Source organism: Macrotis lagotis, chromosome X (assembly GCF_037893015.1).
Source record: "Macrotis lagotis isolate mMagLag1 chromosome X, bilby.v1.9.chrom.fasta, whole genome shotgun sequence".
Classification (NCBI taxonomy): Eukaryota; Metazoa; Chordata; class Mammalia; order Peramelemorphia; family Peramelidae; genus Macrotis; species Macrotis lagotis.
Genome location: NC_133666.1, coordinates 470,760,640 through 470,777,823, shown reverse-complemented (window position 1 = coordinate 470,777,823; position 17,184 = coordinate 470,760,640). Strand labels below are relative to the sequence as shown.

General features: G+C 34.5%; 3 protein-coding genes across 6 annotated transcripts in view; 2 read left to right on the top strand and 1 right to left on the bottom strand.

Moving 5' to 3' along the window:
- LOC141499262 (uncharacterized) overlaps positions 1 to 2,596 on the top strand; it is a 22,480-nt gene extending 19,884 nt beyond the window's left edge. Inside the window, exon 4 of the mRNA XM_074202080.1 lies at positions 2,536 to 2,596. The gene's annotated coding sequence lies outside the window, so the exon portion shown is untranslated. The remainder of the gene's footprint in view (positions 1 to 2,535) is intronic.
- Positions 71 to 16,615, top strand: MPPE1 (metallophosphoesterase 1). Its single transcript, XM_074207176.1, has 10 exons — positions 71 to 2,593; positions 3,384 to 3,780; positions 5,668 to 5,776; positions 7,309 to 7,412; positions 8,194 to 8,268; positions 11,283 to 11,391; positions 11,547 to 11,618; positions 11,720 to 11,842; positions 12,381 to 12,521; positions 13,767 to 16,615. The coding sequence occupies exons 2-10, from the start codon at positions 3,500 to 3,502 to the stop codon at positions 13,953 to 13,955; spliced, it is 1,203 nt and encodes a 400-aa protein (XP_074063277.1). The 5' UTR covers positions 71 to 2,593; positions 3,384 to 3,499; the 3' UTR covers positions 13,956 to 16,615.
- Positions 15,487 to 17,184, bottom strand: part of GNAL (G protein subunit alpha L) — a 509,094-nt gene continuing 507,396 nt past the window's right edge. For all 4 annotated transcript variants that reach the window (XM_074207178.1, XM_074207179.1, XM_074207177.1 and 1 more), the window contains one exon: positions 15,487 to 17,184. In XM_074207178.1, coding sequence (XP_074063279.1) covers positions 17,038 to 17,184 — 147 coding nt within the window. In that variant the 3' untranslated portion in view covers positions 15,487 to 17,037.

Below are 17,184 nucleotides of genomic sequence, written 5' to 3'. Positions count from 1 at the left end.
TCTGAAATATTGTTGATCTATTGGTGATATTCTATTTTCATTTATGAATGTTAACCTCATACTAAATTAGTGAGTTTAGTAGGTTTAAAAATATTTTAAAAAAGAATGTTTGTCAAAACCTTTCAATTTTATGACTTATTTCAAATTTTCATAAATATGTTACATTTCACGTGCAACTTTTGTGTTTTATTGATTTTTGCTCAGAAAATCAGAAAAGAAATGAAGGAAAATTTGGAAAACCAAGAGTGATTTTAATATTTATCATTCATTTGCTGGGGGGCAGGGTGTGTATATGATTGTATCATACATATGTAAAATATACAAATAAGCACATATTCTAACTACCTACTAATTTTCCAGTCTAATGAGCTAGGATGATAGATAAATGTACTCTCTTGGTAAGATAAAGCATTTGTTTTTATTTATTTGGGGATGGGGTATGAAATGGGCAGATTGTCATATTTGGTCTCAAATGTAGCTATTAGAACGAGACATGAAGTATGTTTAGGTTTGTGATGCACTAAACATTCATTTTCTCCTTATAGCAATTCAGTGATGTAGCTATTCTAAGTATTATTATTGCTCTGTTTTACAGATGAAGAAATTGAGGTTGAGAGAAGTGAAGTATCCAGGGTCACATAGCTAATAAGGTTTTGAAGCAAGATTTCAAATCCAGGTCTTATTGACTCCAGGTCCAGTGTCACATTGTTATGCCATAAAGTAAGACTGAAACTTACTTCACATGGCATAGGGACATTATTTTTCCTTCTTTTTAACTTGTAAAGTTAATGGTGGTAAAGAGTAATAGCTTCATTTAAGCTAAGTAGTTGTATTCCATCAATCCTTGGCTTTTTAATTTGAAGAATGTGCGGTTTAGCCTGCTTGAAAAAAGTAAAGATGATGTAAGAATCAAATTTAATGAGGTTAATGCAACATTAGGCTAGATCAAGGGAGGCATGGTGACTGGAGTGAGGAAGGTGGTAGAACAAGTTTTGGGAGCTTGTATTTTAGGAAGGACCTAGATAAGTTGATATTCATTCAGAGAAAGGTAACCAAGTTGGGGAAGGGACTGGGATGAGTTCCTTTTTTTTTTTTTTAAGGTTTTTTCAAGGCAATGGGGTTTAGTGGCTTGCCCAAGACCATACAGTTAGGAAATTAATAAGTGTCTGAGGCCAGATTTGAACTCAGGTATTCCTGACTCCAGGGCCACTGCTCTATCCACTGCACCACCTAGCAGATCCTGGGATGAGTTCTTGAAAGAACAGGAAATATTTAGCCTTGAGAAGAGACTGAGGGTGACATGATAGCTCATTTTAAAGCTTTTCTTGTGGAAGAGAGATGACTCTTGTTCTACCTGACCTAGAAAGTAAAACTGGGAACAATGAATGGGAATTTTAGATATAGATTTAGGTTAAATATTAAGGAAAATATCAATTAGAGATGTCTAAGAGTAGAATTGGGGTAGTGCAGTGGATAGAACATTGGCCCTGGAGTCAGGAGGACCTGAGTTCAAATCTGACCTCAGATACTAGATAATTACCTACCTGTGTGACCTTGGGTAAGTCACTTCACCCCATTGCCTTGCAAAAAAAATATACAAAACCAGAAAAAAATAGAATTCACTGCTTCTGAGAAGTAATTGATTTCCCTATCACTGATGATCTTCAAGTAGATCCTGAATGATCATTTCTTGAAAAGTTATAAAGGGAATTTCTGCATTTCTGTTTATGTGTGAAATGGACCTAATAACTTTCCAAGTCCCTTCAAACTGGGATTTTAGAATTCTGAGTAGTTTATGTATGAGAAGACTTAGAGAGTGACACATGGAGAATAGCAACAAATTCCTGGGTCTCTACAGCTTAGCAGTTGTTATTTTTTTATACCATCAGGACTCTTTACCCAATTTCAAGAACTTATAGGGTTCCTCTTTGCTATTATTTAGTTGAATGTGTCAATAAACCCAGATTTATTATCTCTGCTTTTTGTTCCTGATGGACTACCAAAATAGATATTAAGATGACAATGACACAAACTATGTAAATATATGGCTATATTTATGAAATACTTTTGCATGAAACATATATGAAGAAAATTTGGAATAATGTAAAAATCCAAAGAAAACTTAATGCTTTAGGTTTTGTGTGATGTTGCTTAAGATTAGATAAGAAACTAATCAAAAAGACAAGAGTCATGGCATGACTCTCTTTTATTTCATAATGAATTGGTTTTGTTAGATTCTTGTAGACTCTGTAGCCCAAAATGAAATGGAAATTTTCTCCTCATTGTTTGGTTAGCATTTCGTTCAGGAAAGAAAGCAAATTTAAAATTTGTTCATTGAACAAATCACTAGTCATGATGTAGGAGTGACAGTGTTTCTTAGTAGATTGTCAAACCAAACTAATGATGCAAGGCATCTTACAGGGTTGAATATACCATGCTGTCAAGGCTTTCTCTGTTTCAGATGTTCCCCTTTCCCATTCTTATCTAAAGTTCTTTAAGAAGAACTGATTTCTACTTTTTCCTCTTTTTTTCCAGAGGGAATGCCAAGCATCCTATGGACCACAACAATGAAGAAAATATAGAAGTTGCTAAGGTGATAGAGCATGAATGTGTTTTGCACATGTAATGATGATTATAGATTAGTAGGGGGAAGGTGGCAAAGAATTGGATAAATGCAATCAAATGCAGATTTTCAGTCTTTCAGAGAAATGTGTTACATTGGTTCTCAGAAGCTGTTTAAATAAAATGGAATTATTTCTATTTTAAAGATGTGGAAACTGAGGTTGAGAAAAGTTAAATTGGTTTTTTTTTAGAGTCATGTTAATCCCAGAAAACTATTTCATGTAACAACAGGGTTTTTCGGAGGATCATTTATGCCAATCATCCATGTGAAAAAAAACTTTTCTTTGTAAATTTTACCACTTAACCAGTGGCAGTTCTCTATATATTTAAGGGAAGTGGTAAAAATTAAAGCCTGTATTGGATACTCTGAAACTAAGGATTATGGTGTCCTGTCTACTTTATGTGGTTCTAAGAATTTTTCATTGCTGACAAGTATTTTTTTTTTCAATTTTCTATCAGATTAGTTTGGTATGACATTTATAGTTAAGGATCACATTTTCAAATTTATGTAGGAACAGTTTGTAGTCCTTTTAAGAGAGCCATCTCTGGAGAACTTGAATACAAGAGCAAAAAATTGCATAGATGGAAGCAGAAAAATTAGTTTTCTTTGCTAGTAATCTGGCTCCATAGTAAAGTAAACAACAGCATAATGATTGATTGTTGATATTTTATTTTTCTGTTCTTTAAAAAAAATCACTGCACTTAAGGAAAAAGAAACATGTATTACTAGGTTTAAATTTCCTTTCTTCTGATTATTTTAGGTGTTTTGTTTGGATCTGGATACTATATCTTGGCAAGGATACCCACATTTTCCCGAGGAAAATTCTCAATGGATTTAGTCCTTGGTCACTGAGACGTATTCCTTTGGACAGAAGAAATGACTAAACATAGATTACTATCTAGAATTTTGATTTTTCTTCGATTGAAGAGGAAGAACTGGTTCTTTTTGAAATTTGGATTTCTAGTCTTTGCTCTGATTGTGCTTTGTGAATATGTAATTTATTATTTAGTGATCTTTCAGTGTCACTGGCCAGAAGTTAAACCTATAGCTTCTGGAAGCAAACAACAGACTTCTGAACCAGTGCTGAGGGTTATATTTTTAGCTGATACCCACTTGCTTGGGGAAATAAATGGACATTGGCTGGACAAATTAAGACGGTAGGAAAAAAATTTTGAAACTCTATTGAAATTCTGTAGTTTTAAGGATGTAGCACTGCTAAGTGTCATCATCCCATCCAATAATCTGGTCAGACATCTCTGGCTTTAGGGAAATCTTTGGGCTTGCTTCCAAAAGCTAGATATTAGGGATTAAAGATACATCCTTGTCTTCTCACAAACACATTAATTATCTCATGGGTTTGAGTTTCTGGGTAAGCTGATTGGCAGGGAAATAAGCAGAGCCATTTCTGAGGATCCTATGTCATGATCTGTTTCCTTGTATTGTGAGTGTGCTTGCATTTTGCTCTCAATTGAGTAAAAGATGTATCTGAAGAGAGCTGCTGCTGGAAATGTTCCAATTCACCTTAGGGACAGGATTGGAGGAAGCTTCTCAGACCTGTTTGTTAATATTTTCTCTGGGGTGGTGTGATAGTGATATGAGGGGATAAAGATTAGGAGGAGGTCTCAACTATGATGCCAGCAGATATGGCTTTCTCCCTTTCAATGGTCTATGCTTTTGGTCAGAACCAGAGCTGCTAGGCCTAAAGCATGTGGTGTATTTTTTTATCCAAGATAATTTTTATCCTGCACCTTTCTTTATTATCCCCCCCCGCCCCCAATGGATTTACTATATGATTGATACTTCTCATTGGATGGAGAGCATATCTCTGGAACAGAGAAGGAAGAAAGGAAGATGGGAACTAGAAAAGATGATGGAACCGAATAGTGTCCTAAGTGGAATTCTAGGGTAGAAAATGAGTGATACTATGTTTCCCTTGGACATTGTTATTTCACTTTCTGCTTTACTAATTACATATTCCTCCAGATATTTCTTGGAAGTCTTCCTTTTGCTGTTGCTGCTTTTTCTAATTTATTTTTCTTCTGGTATGGAAGATCTGAAGACAAGAAATACTAAAAAACGACGAGCTTTGAGAGGCACCATGATTAACATAATAAGGCATAGTTGGCTGTGAGTGATACCTCTGAAGAGCAGTCAGCTGCTTATGCTGGTATTTGAAGGGTCAAAGAGCCCTTTCCAAAATAAAGTATTTTGCTGACATACCATGGGACCTGAATTTGCACCTTACTGTTGCAAAGCAGGTTAGGCAAATAGGATCCTTCCTTCTAATTAAGGAAGCATAGGGAGATTACAGGGGAGCTTCAGAGAAGTTGAAAAATCATATTGGCCAACTTCTTTGAGAGACAGTGAAGCTTTACACAGAGTGCTTTTTTGTTAATGTATTTTACATATGCAGGATTTGGTTTCTTGATAATCTCTTTCTTCTACCATTTCACTATTTTTGTCCAGTTGGATCAAAGGGAGAAGGCCTTTTCAGAGAGAGATCTGACTTTGACATAGTCTAGGTAATAATGATCTAAAATAGGCATTCTCTGAAGCTTGAAATAACTTCTACCAGATGACTAGGGTACTATTCAACAAGTTTTGCTTCAGTGGACAGTGTGGTATGTGAACACCACTTAGAGGTCAGGATTTAGCAGAAAGAGGTTATGACAGTTAAGTACTTTTTTTTTTTTTGGTGGGGCAATAGGATTAAGGTCACCCAGCTAGTACATATCAAGTCTGAGTCTGGATTTGACCTCAGGTCCTCCTGACTCCAGGGCTGGTGCTCTATCCACTATTCAATTTAGCTGCCCCAGTTAAGTACTTCTTAAGGTGGGTATTATCCTCATACTGTTTCTGATAAGAAGCATCTAATTCACAACCTTTTCATCCTTCTGAAGTTGGAAGGAATTGATGGGGGAAGGGCAGAGGTATAATTAAGATTGTTCTATTTACTTCCCCTGCCCTTCCATAGGTCTGTGACTCAGGATTTAGTTGTAAATCCAATCTAGAAAATGGGCTGATGATTTTTTCCCCTCTCAAAGGGAATGGCAAATGGAAAGGGCCTTTCAAACAGCCCTATGGTTACTACAGCCAGAGATTGTCTTTATTCTGGGGGACATCTTTGATGAAGGCAAGTGGAGTTCTCCTCAGGTAAGACATACGGCTCTACTTTTTGGTATTAAATAACATACAACAGGAAAGGATATCTTGATAATTCTTAAGACTTGGATAGGATTGGTTAGTTCTGTCCTGGTCCTACTGGTTTAGCTGCTAGTAATCCTATTGATAAGCTGAGTTAACTGAATCTTACATAGTTTCTATGTAATATCCACTTATAAACCTCAGAAGACAGAGTTCCTCAATATAAATTTACTACCTCTCTGTGAGACTGTTAGTATATATGGTGAAAGGATATTTCATACTCTTTTACCTATTCAATTAATCACATACACTACACATAAAAAAGTAACTTCTCTAGTCTTATCTCCTGCTACTCTTTTATTTGTCCATATTAGAAGGAAAATAAAGTGAAGATTTTTAACCATTCCACAGAATCTTTCTTCTAAGAAAAATATGCAGCAGGACTATCTTCACTTTGAATATGAGAATATCTTGTTAATGACTTTTTGTAATAAATGTTAAATGATTTCTATCACTCCCTTAAAGAGGAGCATTGTGCATAATTGTCCCATTTTCACCTCACTTCACCCTTCACTAAGTAAACTTTACAGTTGCTCTGGTATTTTTGGCCCAGCAGCAAGGAACTGACTAGTCTCTTGATTGTAACATGTTGGGGGAACTTAAAAATTCAGATGGCTAATTCTCCCTAACCATTTAACTGCATTTTAGAACGATCAGTTGTGAAAGGAGGTAAAGGATACATACAATGCATGTAAAGTTGCTGCTTTCCTAGTTTCAAAGAATTCTTACAAAACATACTTTGACAAAATTTTTTTTTAAATAACCAGTTAAGAATCATGTAATTTGAAAATCATCCAAGTTTTCCTATTTTGGATCACCTTAAAAATGAGGTTGCCAGTCAGCTTGAAAAATTTTCTTTGTCTATGTTAAGAAATTTGTCTAAATTCATTTTTTTCTTAGACTCAGGAAAAAATAAGGAACTTCTTTATATATTTCTCAAAACTCCTGCATGATTCAGTATCCCGTCTTAGTTTTAGAATGGTCTTGAAATTATTTTCATTTATCTCTCAATCTTCAACCTACTTTTCACTTCTGACCTCTTTTGGTTCTCCTTTCTACAACTATATCCAAAAGGAATTCTGATGCTTCATGGAAAAATATATTCTCTTTATTCTGGTCCAGTCATGGAGGAAGAAACTACTGAGCACCTTCTAAAAGCTTGTTCTTAATAAGGCATTACAACCTTAATGTTTTATGAGATACTTTTCAGAATCAACCCTTTTTTATTTTTGCCAGGGAGAGAAGTTAACATTTTTAAAAAATGATACATAGGGATACCTTTTCATTAAGAATCTGTGGTAGAATAAGCTGTTAATCAAAAATTTTGGAAAGAAGTGCATTACAAAAAAAAAAGAAAAACAAGTTCCAGAACTCTGAGTTTTAAACTAGACTGTTTTGGGACAGGTTTTTCCTCTCATTACATAAGCATCATATTTCTTAGCCAAAATGTAAATTAATGAGCCTTTTACTTTTCCTCTCAGGCCTGGACTGCTGATGTGGAAAGGTTCCAGAGAATCTTTCGACATCCACCTCACACACAACTCATAGTGGTTGTTGGCAACCATGACATTGGCTTTCATTATGAGTAAGTATTCATATGTGTACCACAATAATGGGCAGGAAATTTGGGAGGACAGTGTGTAAGTAACTATTGTGCAGAAAACCTCATTTGTGCTAAACACATTTTTTTAAAGGATGAAATAAGGAGATTATGTATTTCTGGTTAATATTATTTTAAATGTATGTTTAATAGCAATTTAATTTTCCCTGGGAATGAAATGAAATAGTTTAGATGTAAAGACTTAGAAATATACCAGATAGAGGCCTTGTGGTACTATGATTCTCACTGTATGGTCAGACCATATCTGTAGTATTGTGTTGAGAGGTTATCTTGATAGTCTTAAAGACCTGAAGACCACACCACAGAAAGAATGAAGGAAATTATAATGTTCACTCTGGAGAAGAGAGGACTTAGGGAGAACTAAATACAGTTCCTCAAGTATTTGACAAATTTTCCTATAGACCATAGATCAGACTTTTTTTTTGCTTGATTACAAAAGGAAGAACTAGGAATATTATTGCAGACATATTCTTTCTGCTCCATGTAAATTTTTTTCCAAATAAGTATAATTATTCAGAAATGGAATGGTTGGGTTGGATATCCTCTTATTAGAGATGTTGTATTAGGGATTTCTTCTAAGATATGGTGGGGTGGGGGGGGAAGGTTGGGATGAGAACCTCTAAGGTTCTTTCTATCTCTAAAATCCCAATCTATCAGAGTTTTCAATAGCATTGAGCTTTTACAATATTTTCCTATTCTATGGCTAGCTGATAAAATGTACATTTTTTTAAACAATTGAATACAGGATGAATACTTACAAACTACAACGATTCAAGAAGGCTTTTGACTTTGGGGAACTTTTTTCTACTAAAGGGATTAAGTAAGTATTATGCTACAAATGTTTATCAAGTTCTTTATTTTCTATAAACTCAGTTTTCCTTGTAAGACTTGGCAAACTTATTGTTTAGCACAGTATGGCCAGGTAAGGTCTTAGTTAATATTGATTGATACTGGGTCATATCCATGGGTAATTCAGGTTAGATTTGTTTCCAATTGGGGTGGAGAAGGGCATGAGTAACTCTCCACTATGCAAAATAACATTTCTTCCATTTGTTTTTAATTTATCACCTTATTTCACGAGATATTTCACTAGGTCTAGTATCCTAAGACTTGGTGACCAACTCTTTTATGATTAGAAGCTCAGATTCAGGAAGATCTGAATTCAAACCCCTTCTCAGATCTGTAACTGGTTGTATGATCCTGGGCAAATTATTTGACCCTTGTAAGTCTCAGGTTCTCATCCATAAAATGGGGCTAATAACTCTTACCTTACAGGGTTTTCGTGAAGATTGAGATAATATAAAGTGCTTTGTAAACCTTGAAGGACTATCTATATGCTGTTACCATTAATAATAACAACAATGATATTTTATATCCACATATAATGCTTTCTCTTCTTGACAGTTTTATTTTTCTTTTCTGGACCTTTCTGAGCTCCATTATACATTTTTTAGATTCACTGAATAGCAATGCATGTAGTATTCTAAGTGTAGATGTTTTCCACAACTGTAATAAAGTTTCCTTTTTTAATACATCCCTTCATTATGCCCCAAAATTCATTAGGTTTCTATTTTATTATATTTTTAGTGCAGTAGTACACTGAGATCTAAAACTAAGGAATAGTCAACAGTGACTCCCAGGCCCTTTTTCTTAGTTGAAATAGTTTATAACCCATCAGCTATTAAGTATAATTTGAGTTATTTTTTCCCCTTAAATAATTTAGTGTAAATAGTCATGAGTTCTCAAATACTGTCATCGTATAAGCTAGCTTTTTATTTATTTTTTTAGGTTTTTGCAAGGCAATGGGGGTTAAGTGGCTTACCCAAGGCCACACAGCTAGGTAATTATTAAGTGTCTGAGACTGGATTTGAACCCAGGTACTCCTGACTCCAAGGCTGGTGCTTTATCCACTACGCCACCTAGCCGCCCCTTAAGCTAGCTTTTTATTACTAACCCGTGGATCTTTTACTTTCTTGTTTAGATGTTTTTCAGTTTTATGAAATCTTCATTAACCATTTTGGGATTTTCTTGACATAGATAACTGGAGTTGTTTGCCCTTCCTTCTCCAACTCATTTTACAAATAAGCAAAAAAGGCAAACGGTTAAGGGCCTTCCCAATGTCATACAACTAGTGAATATCTGAGATGAGATTTGAACCAGATTTTTCATGACTTCAAACCTGCAGAGTAGTTTTAATTTTAGCCTTTCCTCCCCTTTATTGTCTTCTGTGCATCTAAGTCTCCTTCCACTGTCCAGTTAAGAGTAAGATCAGGGAACTCAAGCTAATTTTAATATTGGCATAAGGAAAAAAAAAACTTAATTAGGAAGGTAAATCTTTTACAAAATTATAAATGTCTTATTCATTTTAATATTATCCATTGTTTCACTAGTCTTCTATGCTTATATTCACAGATGAGAACTGACTGCACTTTACAATATCTTAAGACAGTTAAATTCCTTGATGTCTGAATTCTAATGATCAAGAAACATGAAAGAGATTAATTCTACTTTGGTATTGACAATCTCTATGTCATGGTAGCTGACCCAAAGTCACATCTTTATTGTTTAGGCCAAAACCAGAACTCTGTATTCTGAATATTACAACATATATTTTACTTTGTCATGTAATCTTCATAGAGTGTAGCTTTCAAGAATAAACCTTAATTTATCCTGAGGAGAGAACATTTAGGAATATAAAGGTCAAATTGCATTATAAAAATTTCTAGGAATTATTAAATATTAGGATTTTCATTGTATTACTGACTGGAATCATTAAGTCACTTGGTGGAGCTTAGAAATCTTTTGCAATAGGGATTTTTATTCATAATGATAGTCTAAGTGGTGATTTATGTGTGGCTGTGGATGAACCTGCTGTATTACCAATAAGACTTAAGCTCCTTGAAGTCAGGGACTGGATCCTTTATATTTGAATACTTAAAATGCAGCAAAGTGTCCATCACACAGCAAGTCTGTAATAAATGCTTGCTGATTAATAGATTCAGGGCAGTGTGAGCTCAAAGGGAATATTTTTCTGAATGTGATAATTGCTTTGTTGGGTAGCTACTAAAATATGAACTGAATTTTGTGTCATTTCATTTTTATTAATTTTTATTATATTTTATTTATATTTACAGGGAATTGTATAGCTGGAGTTTTATCTTCCATTTTTCCTCTCTTTGGAATTTCTAATGCTTTCTTAAAGGGATTCTTTTTTTCAGACTGGCAATGAAAGGAAAGAAAGGGTTAAAAAAAGAAAATAAAGTTTTAAAAGGTTCAAAAAAACCCCAAATTGTTTCCAAAAGGCTATATATTGTAGAAAGTGTAGATTATTATCAAGAGTCAGAGGACCTGGATTCTGTCTACCTTTGTGATATTTTGCAAATTACATTACCTTCCTGGGCCTTAGTTTCTTCAGTTGTAGAATGAGTTTGAATTAGATGATTTCTCAGCTCCCTTCTAGCTCTGTCTCTCAGCTTGTACTATACAACAAAGTACATATGATACTAACAAGAAAGAAAAGAAACTGTTTTGCCCTGTGCTATGTGTTCTTTTGCTAGCATAAAGCAATATTCTTTTCTGCCCTAATAAAACATTCTTCACTTTTATTAAATAAACTTTTTTGGGTCCTGTGTTTGCTGTTTCATTGTGAAAATTCTGTGCTGGTGGGGTTTATCAAAAAAGTACTAAGAAGGAAGATAATTAGGCACTCAAAGTTTTAAAAATGAATGTTAAAACTTGTTTTTACATGTAACCAGGGAAAAATAAAGTATATTTTATAAAGTACTAAGAATTTTTAGGAAAATGAAAATATTGTTTCCTTCTTAACCCTTTTAGTTTTGTGATGGTGAACAGTGTTGCAATGGAGGGAGATGGTTGCACTATTTGCTCTTCAATGGAAGCCCAACTCATTGAACTATCTTACTTGCTGAATTGCTCCAGACAGGTAAGGGTCAATGATAACATCATAGTAATCCTGTGTATGCCTCCTAATTGATGTGGCTTTTTTCTCCATACTAAACTATACTCCATACTAATGGAATTGTTCTTAACCACAATATTGCCTAGTCACTAGCATGATTCTTTTTTTTTAACCTTTAGGAGAAGTACCATTCTAGTCCAAAGTGTAGTGGTATTCAACAGCTTTCAGCATCAGCTCCTATCCTTCTCCAGGTAAGAAGAATGGGACAGTCTGGTATTTCTTTGTATGTATCAAGTGTGCAAAGGTTCCTTGAGGTCATATATAAAGAGACAGCTCTTTAATTTTTGGACAGCATTATCCTCTGTACCGGAGAAGTGATGCTAACTGTACTGGGGAAGATTCTGCTCCTCCAGAGAAAAAGAACATCTTATTTGAAGAGAGATATGATGTACTGTCCAAAGAGGCTTCCCAAAAGGTTTGTTAACTTACTAAAATGGTATTCAGTGTTACATAAATTTTATTATGTTTCTTTTTTAACAAACATTGTATCTTCTTAGTATTAAGTAGATTTTAGTGGCAGGACAACTTTTTTTGTAGACTGAAAGGCTTCTGGCAGTTGTCAAAGTTTTAGCTAATCACAGTAACCCATCTTTTCCATAATAGAACTGATTAATTTGATATAGTTTTAATATTAAATATACCTATTTCTCAATCTTTTTCTCATAAAGACTTTGCAGAACTTAAGCTCCTTTTGGCAGATCTGCAAAAAATTTTCCAAGAATGAATGTGTTTTTGTATCTAGAAATACATGAATAGGGCCAGAGGATTAGATTTTTCTCTAAAAGATATTAAAGAATATGATACAGCATGAAATCTTTTCCTATGTCATTTTGTGACATTTAATAGTAAATTTTATAGTGCTAATGGATTAAAATGGAAGCTCTCCCACCCTGAAGTTTCTTTATCAAAAATCTGAACACTAAATAATACTTTGCTTTTTTCCTTTAATATAGCTTCTCTGGTGGATTCAACCTCGATTGATTCTGAGTGGTCATACTCACAGTGCCTGTGAAGTGCTACACAATGGAAAAATTCCTGAAATCAGTGTTCCATCTTTCAGTTGGAGAAACAGAAACAACCCTAGTTTCATTATGGTAAAGTTAAAGTTTATTTTTTGTCTGATAGCTTTCATAAATATTTAAATCAACATGGGTAATCAACTATTTAACTGTTGCTACCTGTAAAAAATATACAAAAACCATGAATTCCCCCAGCACACTTAGTTTAGTACACTGCACCCACTTTATAAGTTTATCTCTGGGAGCCAAACCAGTTGACATCATTCAGAGGGTAACTTCAGTTAAGTTGAATTTGTTTTTAATGTGGGGAGTGAGTAGATGTAGTCTTTAGCAAAGTGGCATGATTATCTTTTGAAGAGGGTGCAGTGTAATTTTTTTAGATGCATTGAGAACAGCAGAAAGACTATTTTGCCTGGTTTATTTCATCCACTGGAAAAAAAGGATAATTTCTTCATCACTTACTCGTGACCATCTCATCCACTTGCTTTCCAAATTGGTGCATTTGCTACTGCTGAGAATGTGAAGGGCTGTCATGTTTCCTTGTTGACAAGTTCTGCCACTGCTTGGGACTTTAACATTAATGGTCATCTGAATTGAGCTTCTCACATCATGGTTGTGTTCCAGCAGCCAGTTCCAATGCACAATATACATCTTTTATAATATTTGCACTTAATAGTAAGATGGGGAATGTCTTGTTTCCAAGTTCAAAATACACAAACTTAAAAAAAGGTGTTTGTTGTTTAGCAAAAGTGCCTACAAGGAAAATTTCTTTGATTACCCCAGAACATGTATTTCTAAGTAAACAGATTTATTTTAGTGTCTTGTGGCATGAAAAAACAAAACCTTCTTACTCGCTCTTCTCAGTGATGCTCTTTGGTCTCAGCTCTCTAGTCCAAGTTTTATGATGTACCTCTGAATTCCTGGTGTGCCCTCTTTAATTTTTTTTTTATTAAAACCTAGCATTTGAAGAAGTTGTCTTAATAACAAAGTTAATTTCTCACCTCAGCATTCACTTGGGTACTCCTCTGTCCTTAATTTCCCTTACTGGTACTGGTTAGTGTCAAGATATCTTGTACAAGACAAAAGATTGTACACATCACCTCTGGCAAACTATGTCTCTTGTTAGGAAAATGCCTTTGGTGCACTCCTGTGATGATGAAATCTATTCTTTGCCCAGGATAGGAGCAGTCAAGAAATAACCCAAGTAGTTTGCTAATTCTATTGTTTTTTTCCTAAATTAGAACAGTTGTATTAAGACTACTATATTTGTGTTCTAACAACAGCATGTCTCTGTTTCTTTTTTTTTTTATTATTTTTTAGGGCAGCATAACATCAGTGGATTATTCCCTCTCCAAATGTTTCCTTCCACTTGAGCATACAGTACTGACTATCTATTGCACAGCAGGTATTTTGGTGGCTTTGTTAATATTTACTCACTGTCTGCCTTTGTTACACCACCATTTCTTTTCATCTCATTTCATTCGGTTGATACGGAATCAGAAAGCATAAGGCAATGTGAAGAGCAGGACATTTCTGCATTTAGTAACAAACCAAAGCGGAAAACAACTGAACTTCAGGCTGTATTCATGTCAGAGAATGACCTAATTGGATGAGTCCAAATTCAGGCCATCCATTTTTATGCACATCATAGAAATTCTAAACAATTGATATAAATTACTACAGGATAAATAGTTGATTGAAATGTTTTCATGCTGTAAAAAAAGTAACAAGTATCCTACAACAAATTGAATTGTTTTCTTGCTATATAATTTTTATCAAATATATGTATACTCAGATTGTATCTGTACAACATGTAAGACCTATTAGCCTCATAACTTGCATGCACTACAAACTCCTCTACCTTCCATGGCTGGAATTTGCAACCCAGAAAACACACTGGCAGTAGTGTATGTACATATCAGTGAGTGAACTTCTGTTCTAATATGACATTTCCTTCAGATTCCTAAATTTTATAAAGCTGTACATCTAGAAGGGGAAGCATAATCTCCTTTAGATACTATGATAGCAGGAAAATATTGTTTGGTAGAATTCTACTTTTCTCTGCTGAAAAGGATTATTATAATTGTTATTATTATTATTATTTAAATAGGCATAATTAGTTCTCTACCAGATAATCTTTAATCCCTTCTAGTGGTCAAAAAAGACACTTCTGAAAACTGGAAAAAGTGACCTATAAAAAGTTAAATTGATGTGATTCTCATTTTGAGCCAGAAATAATTTTTTAAAGTAGCCTGGATTTTCTTTTATCATCATTATAAACAGGCAACCTTGCACTTAATTCAAGGAATCTGTAAGAGAGGCAAATATTGTATATACATCACAGTATAGATGTTCATCTTATATGGGAAATTACTCCCCTCTCCAGTTTTTCCATATTTTTGGTTTCTTGAAAGACATCTAGAATATAGCTGCAGGTCCTCTCCCTTTCTTGGAAGTGCGAGGGGATTTGGACACAGGTTTTGCTTTTTCATATATCAGTCTGACCAAATGATCTTATGAAAACAGTAGGGTTAATATAATGCCGATGGGAGAAAACTCATGCAGATGCAAGAGAAGCTGTTATGTCATAAAATTAATTTGAAATGAAGAAATAAGAGCATTTACTGACATTTAATTTTAGGGCAAAGGAGAGCATTGATTTTAAAAAATATAGTATAAAAACCTGATTTGTGGGGTGAGTCTTAAAATCTAAACAAAGGATGGAGACAGTCCAAGTATTGGTAAAGAAAATTGATGAAGTAATGTAAGCTAACACTTTTCTAGGTTTCTGTTATTGCAACTGTAATTTTTGACATTTGTACAGGTTATTTCAGACACAGGAAAAGTATATACTCACACAGACAAAACACCCGTGTATAAAATATAAAGCAGTGTTATAGTTACTAAAAAGGACATGCCTTATTGCTACAACAATTCTTGCTTTTTATATAATGTACTGTACCATAACTTGTTTTTGAGAATGTCATTTGCATAAATTATTCAAGTTTGAGAAATATTCACACATTTTGATCCTACAATATTTAAAATAAAACAATTTTCTAATGTCTCTTTATTAAAAGAGAAATAAAAATGTCATCTTGCAATTTTCTTAGGTCAGATGTGGGTTTACACCTTTTTAAATATTCTGTTCTTGTATTTACTTGCACAATAAAATCTGCTGTTACAAAGATTTAAGATTTTTAACAGGGTGTTCTACATGTTCACAATCTGCCTGTGTGATTGTGAAAGTATTAATAACCAAAGAATTATGAAACACAGTCTAGAGAGGAAAAAAAAATTTCTTGGTTTCTCCCATTGAGAGACACAACACCTGGTTGCAATTTGGACCCAAATGAACTTGATATTTCAAAGCCTGAGTCTCCCAAAAGGAAAGGCAGGTTGCTGCAACAGCTTCTCACTGGGTAAGACCTTATTCATAAAGGTATAAGTGGTTAATTTGCATAATTTATATACTTTTTTTTACTAAAGTGTTTTCCACTTTTTTTTAATATAAACCAGAAAACCCCTAAATTCTACAGATAAAGTTCCTACCTCCAGTCATAGCTGCAGGTAAGGCTGACATCAAGCTGTACAGCGCAATCAAAAACATACTTACATCTTAGCTCAGTTTACAGGTACAGCCATAATCAAGGCACAAAGATCTTCTACAAGTATTTTCTTCAATAAAGTTGTACAAAATAATATTACATTTTACAGTCTGTACAATATAATAAACCAGCAGTAAAACAAAAAAAAATATATATATATAGAGAGAGGGAGGACTGGTGTCCAAGAATGACCTAAGCTAAATGGATCATTTGTGGACAAAAGAAAGAACAATTTAGGGTAGGGAGGAGTAGATTTTCTGCCTTGATGCAGTAGGCTAGAAATAGCTTTTAATTCAAAGGTCTGAGGTGTGTAGGGACACTCTGCTATGAAACCCCAGAAGAATTGCTTTTCTTCCCCATGCCTCTCTACTCTATGACCTGTGCCAGCAAACGGCTTCAAAGAGGAGGCCACTTTATTAGTTAACCTGCAACTCAATGCTAAAAACTGTGATAGAATAATAAATATCATAGTGCTGCTACATTGTGTGTATGCTTTCTCAACAGTATTTAATAACCTGATACAAAGTGCATTATTCTCACCTATCAAGTACTCTTCAGTGTTATTTTTTTTAAAAGACCCCTAACATGCAGAGGTTTGACTGTAGTGCCACCTGATAAGAGTCACCAGTTTATGTTGACATAACCTACTGGAAAAATTTAGTAGGTTTTGTTTGAAAATTTAAAAAAAATCCTAGGGAAAACGGAGGTAGCCAAAGGCTTAATGGAATGACAAAGGAGTGGCATACTGAAGGGAAGCCTGAACCTAGTGCCAAAGAAGCAGGAAGAATAAAAGAAAAACTCACTCTAAATGAACACCAGAGAGTGGGTGGGGAGGGCTAAATAACCAAAGTAAACAGATCCAGAGGCTAACAAGTGTCTAGAGTATATTCTTCCATCCTGTGTTGGGTAGGATAGAGAAATGAGAGAGAGCGAAAGAGAAAGGAGCAGATAATTGAAAACCACAGGCTCCATGGTGACCCTAATCACAAGAGTTCATACTGTTTAAGGTGCATCCTCTGAATGATGTCTCGACAGTCATTGAACACTCTGCGGATGTTCTCAGTGTCCACTGCACATGTAAAATGAGGGTAGCAGTAATGCTTGCCATCTCCAGTTGCCGTGCTTATCCT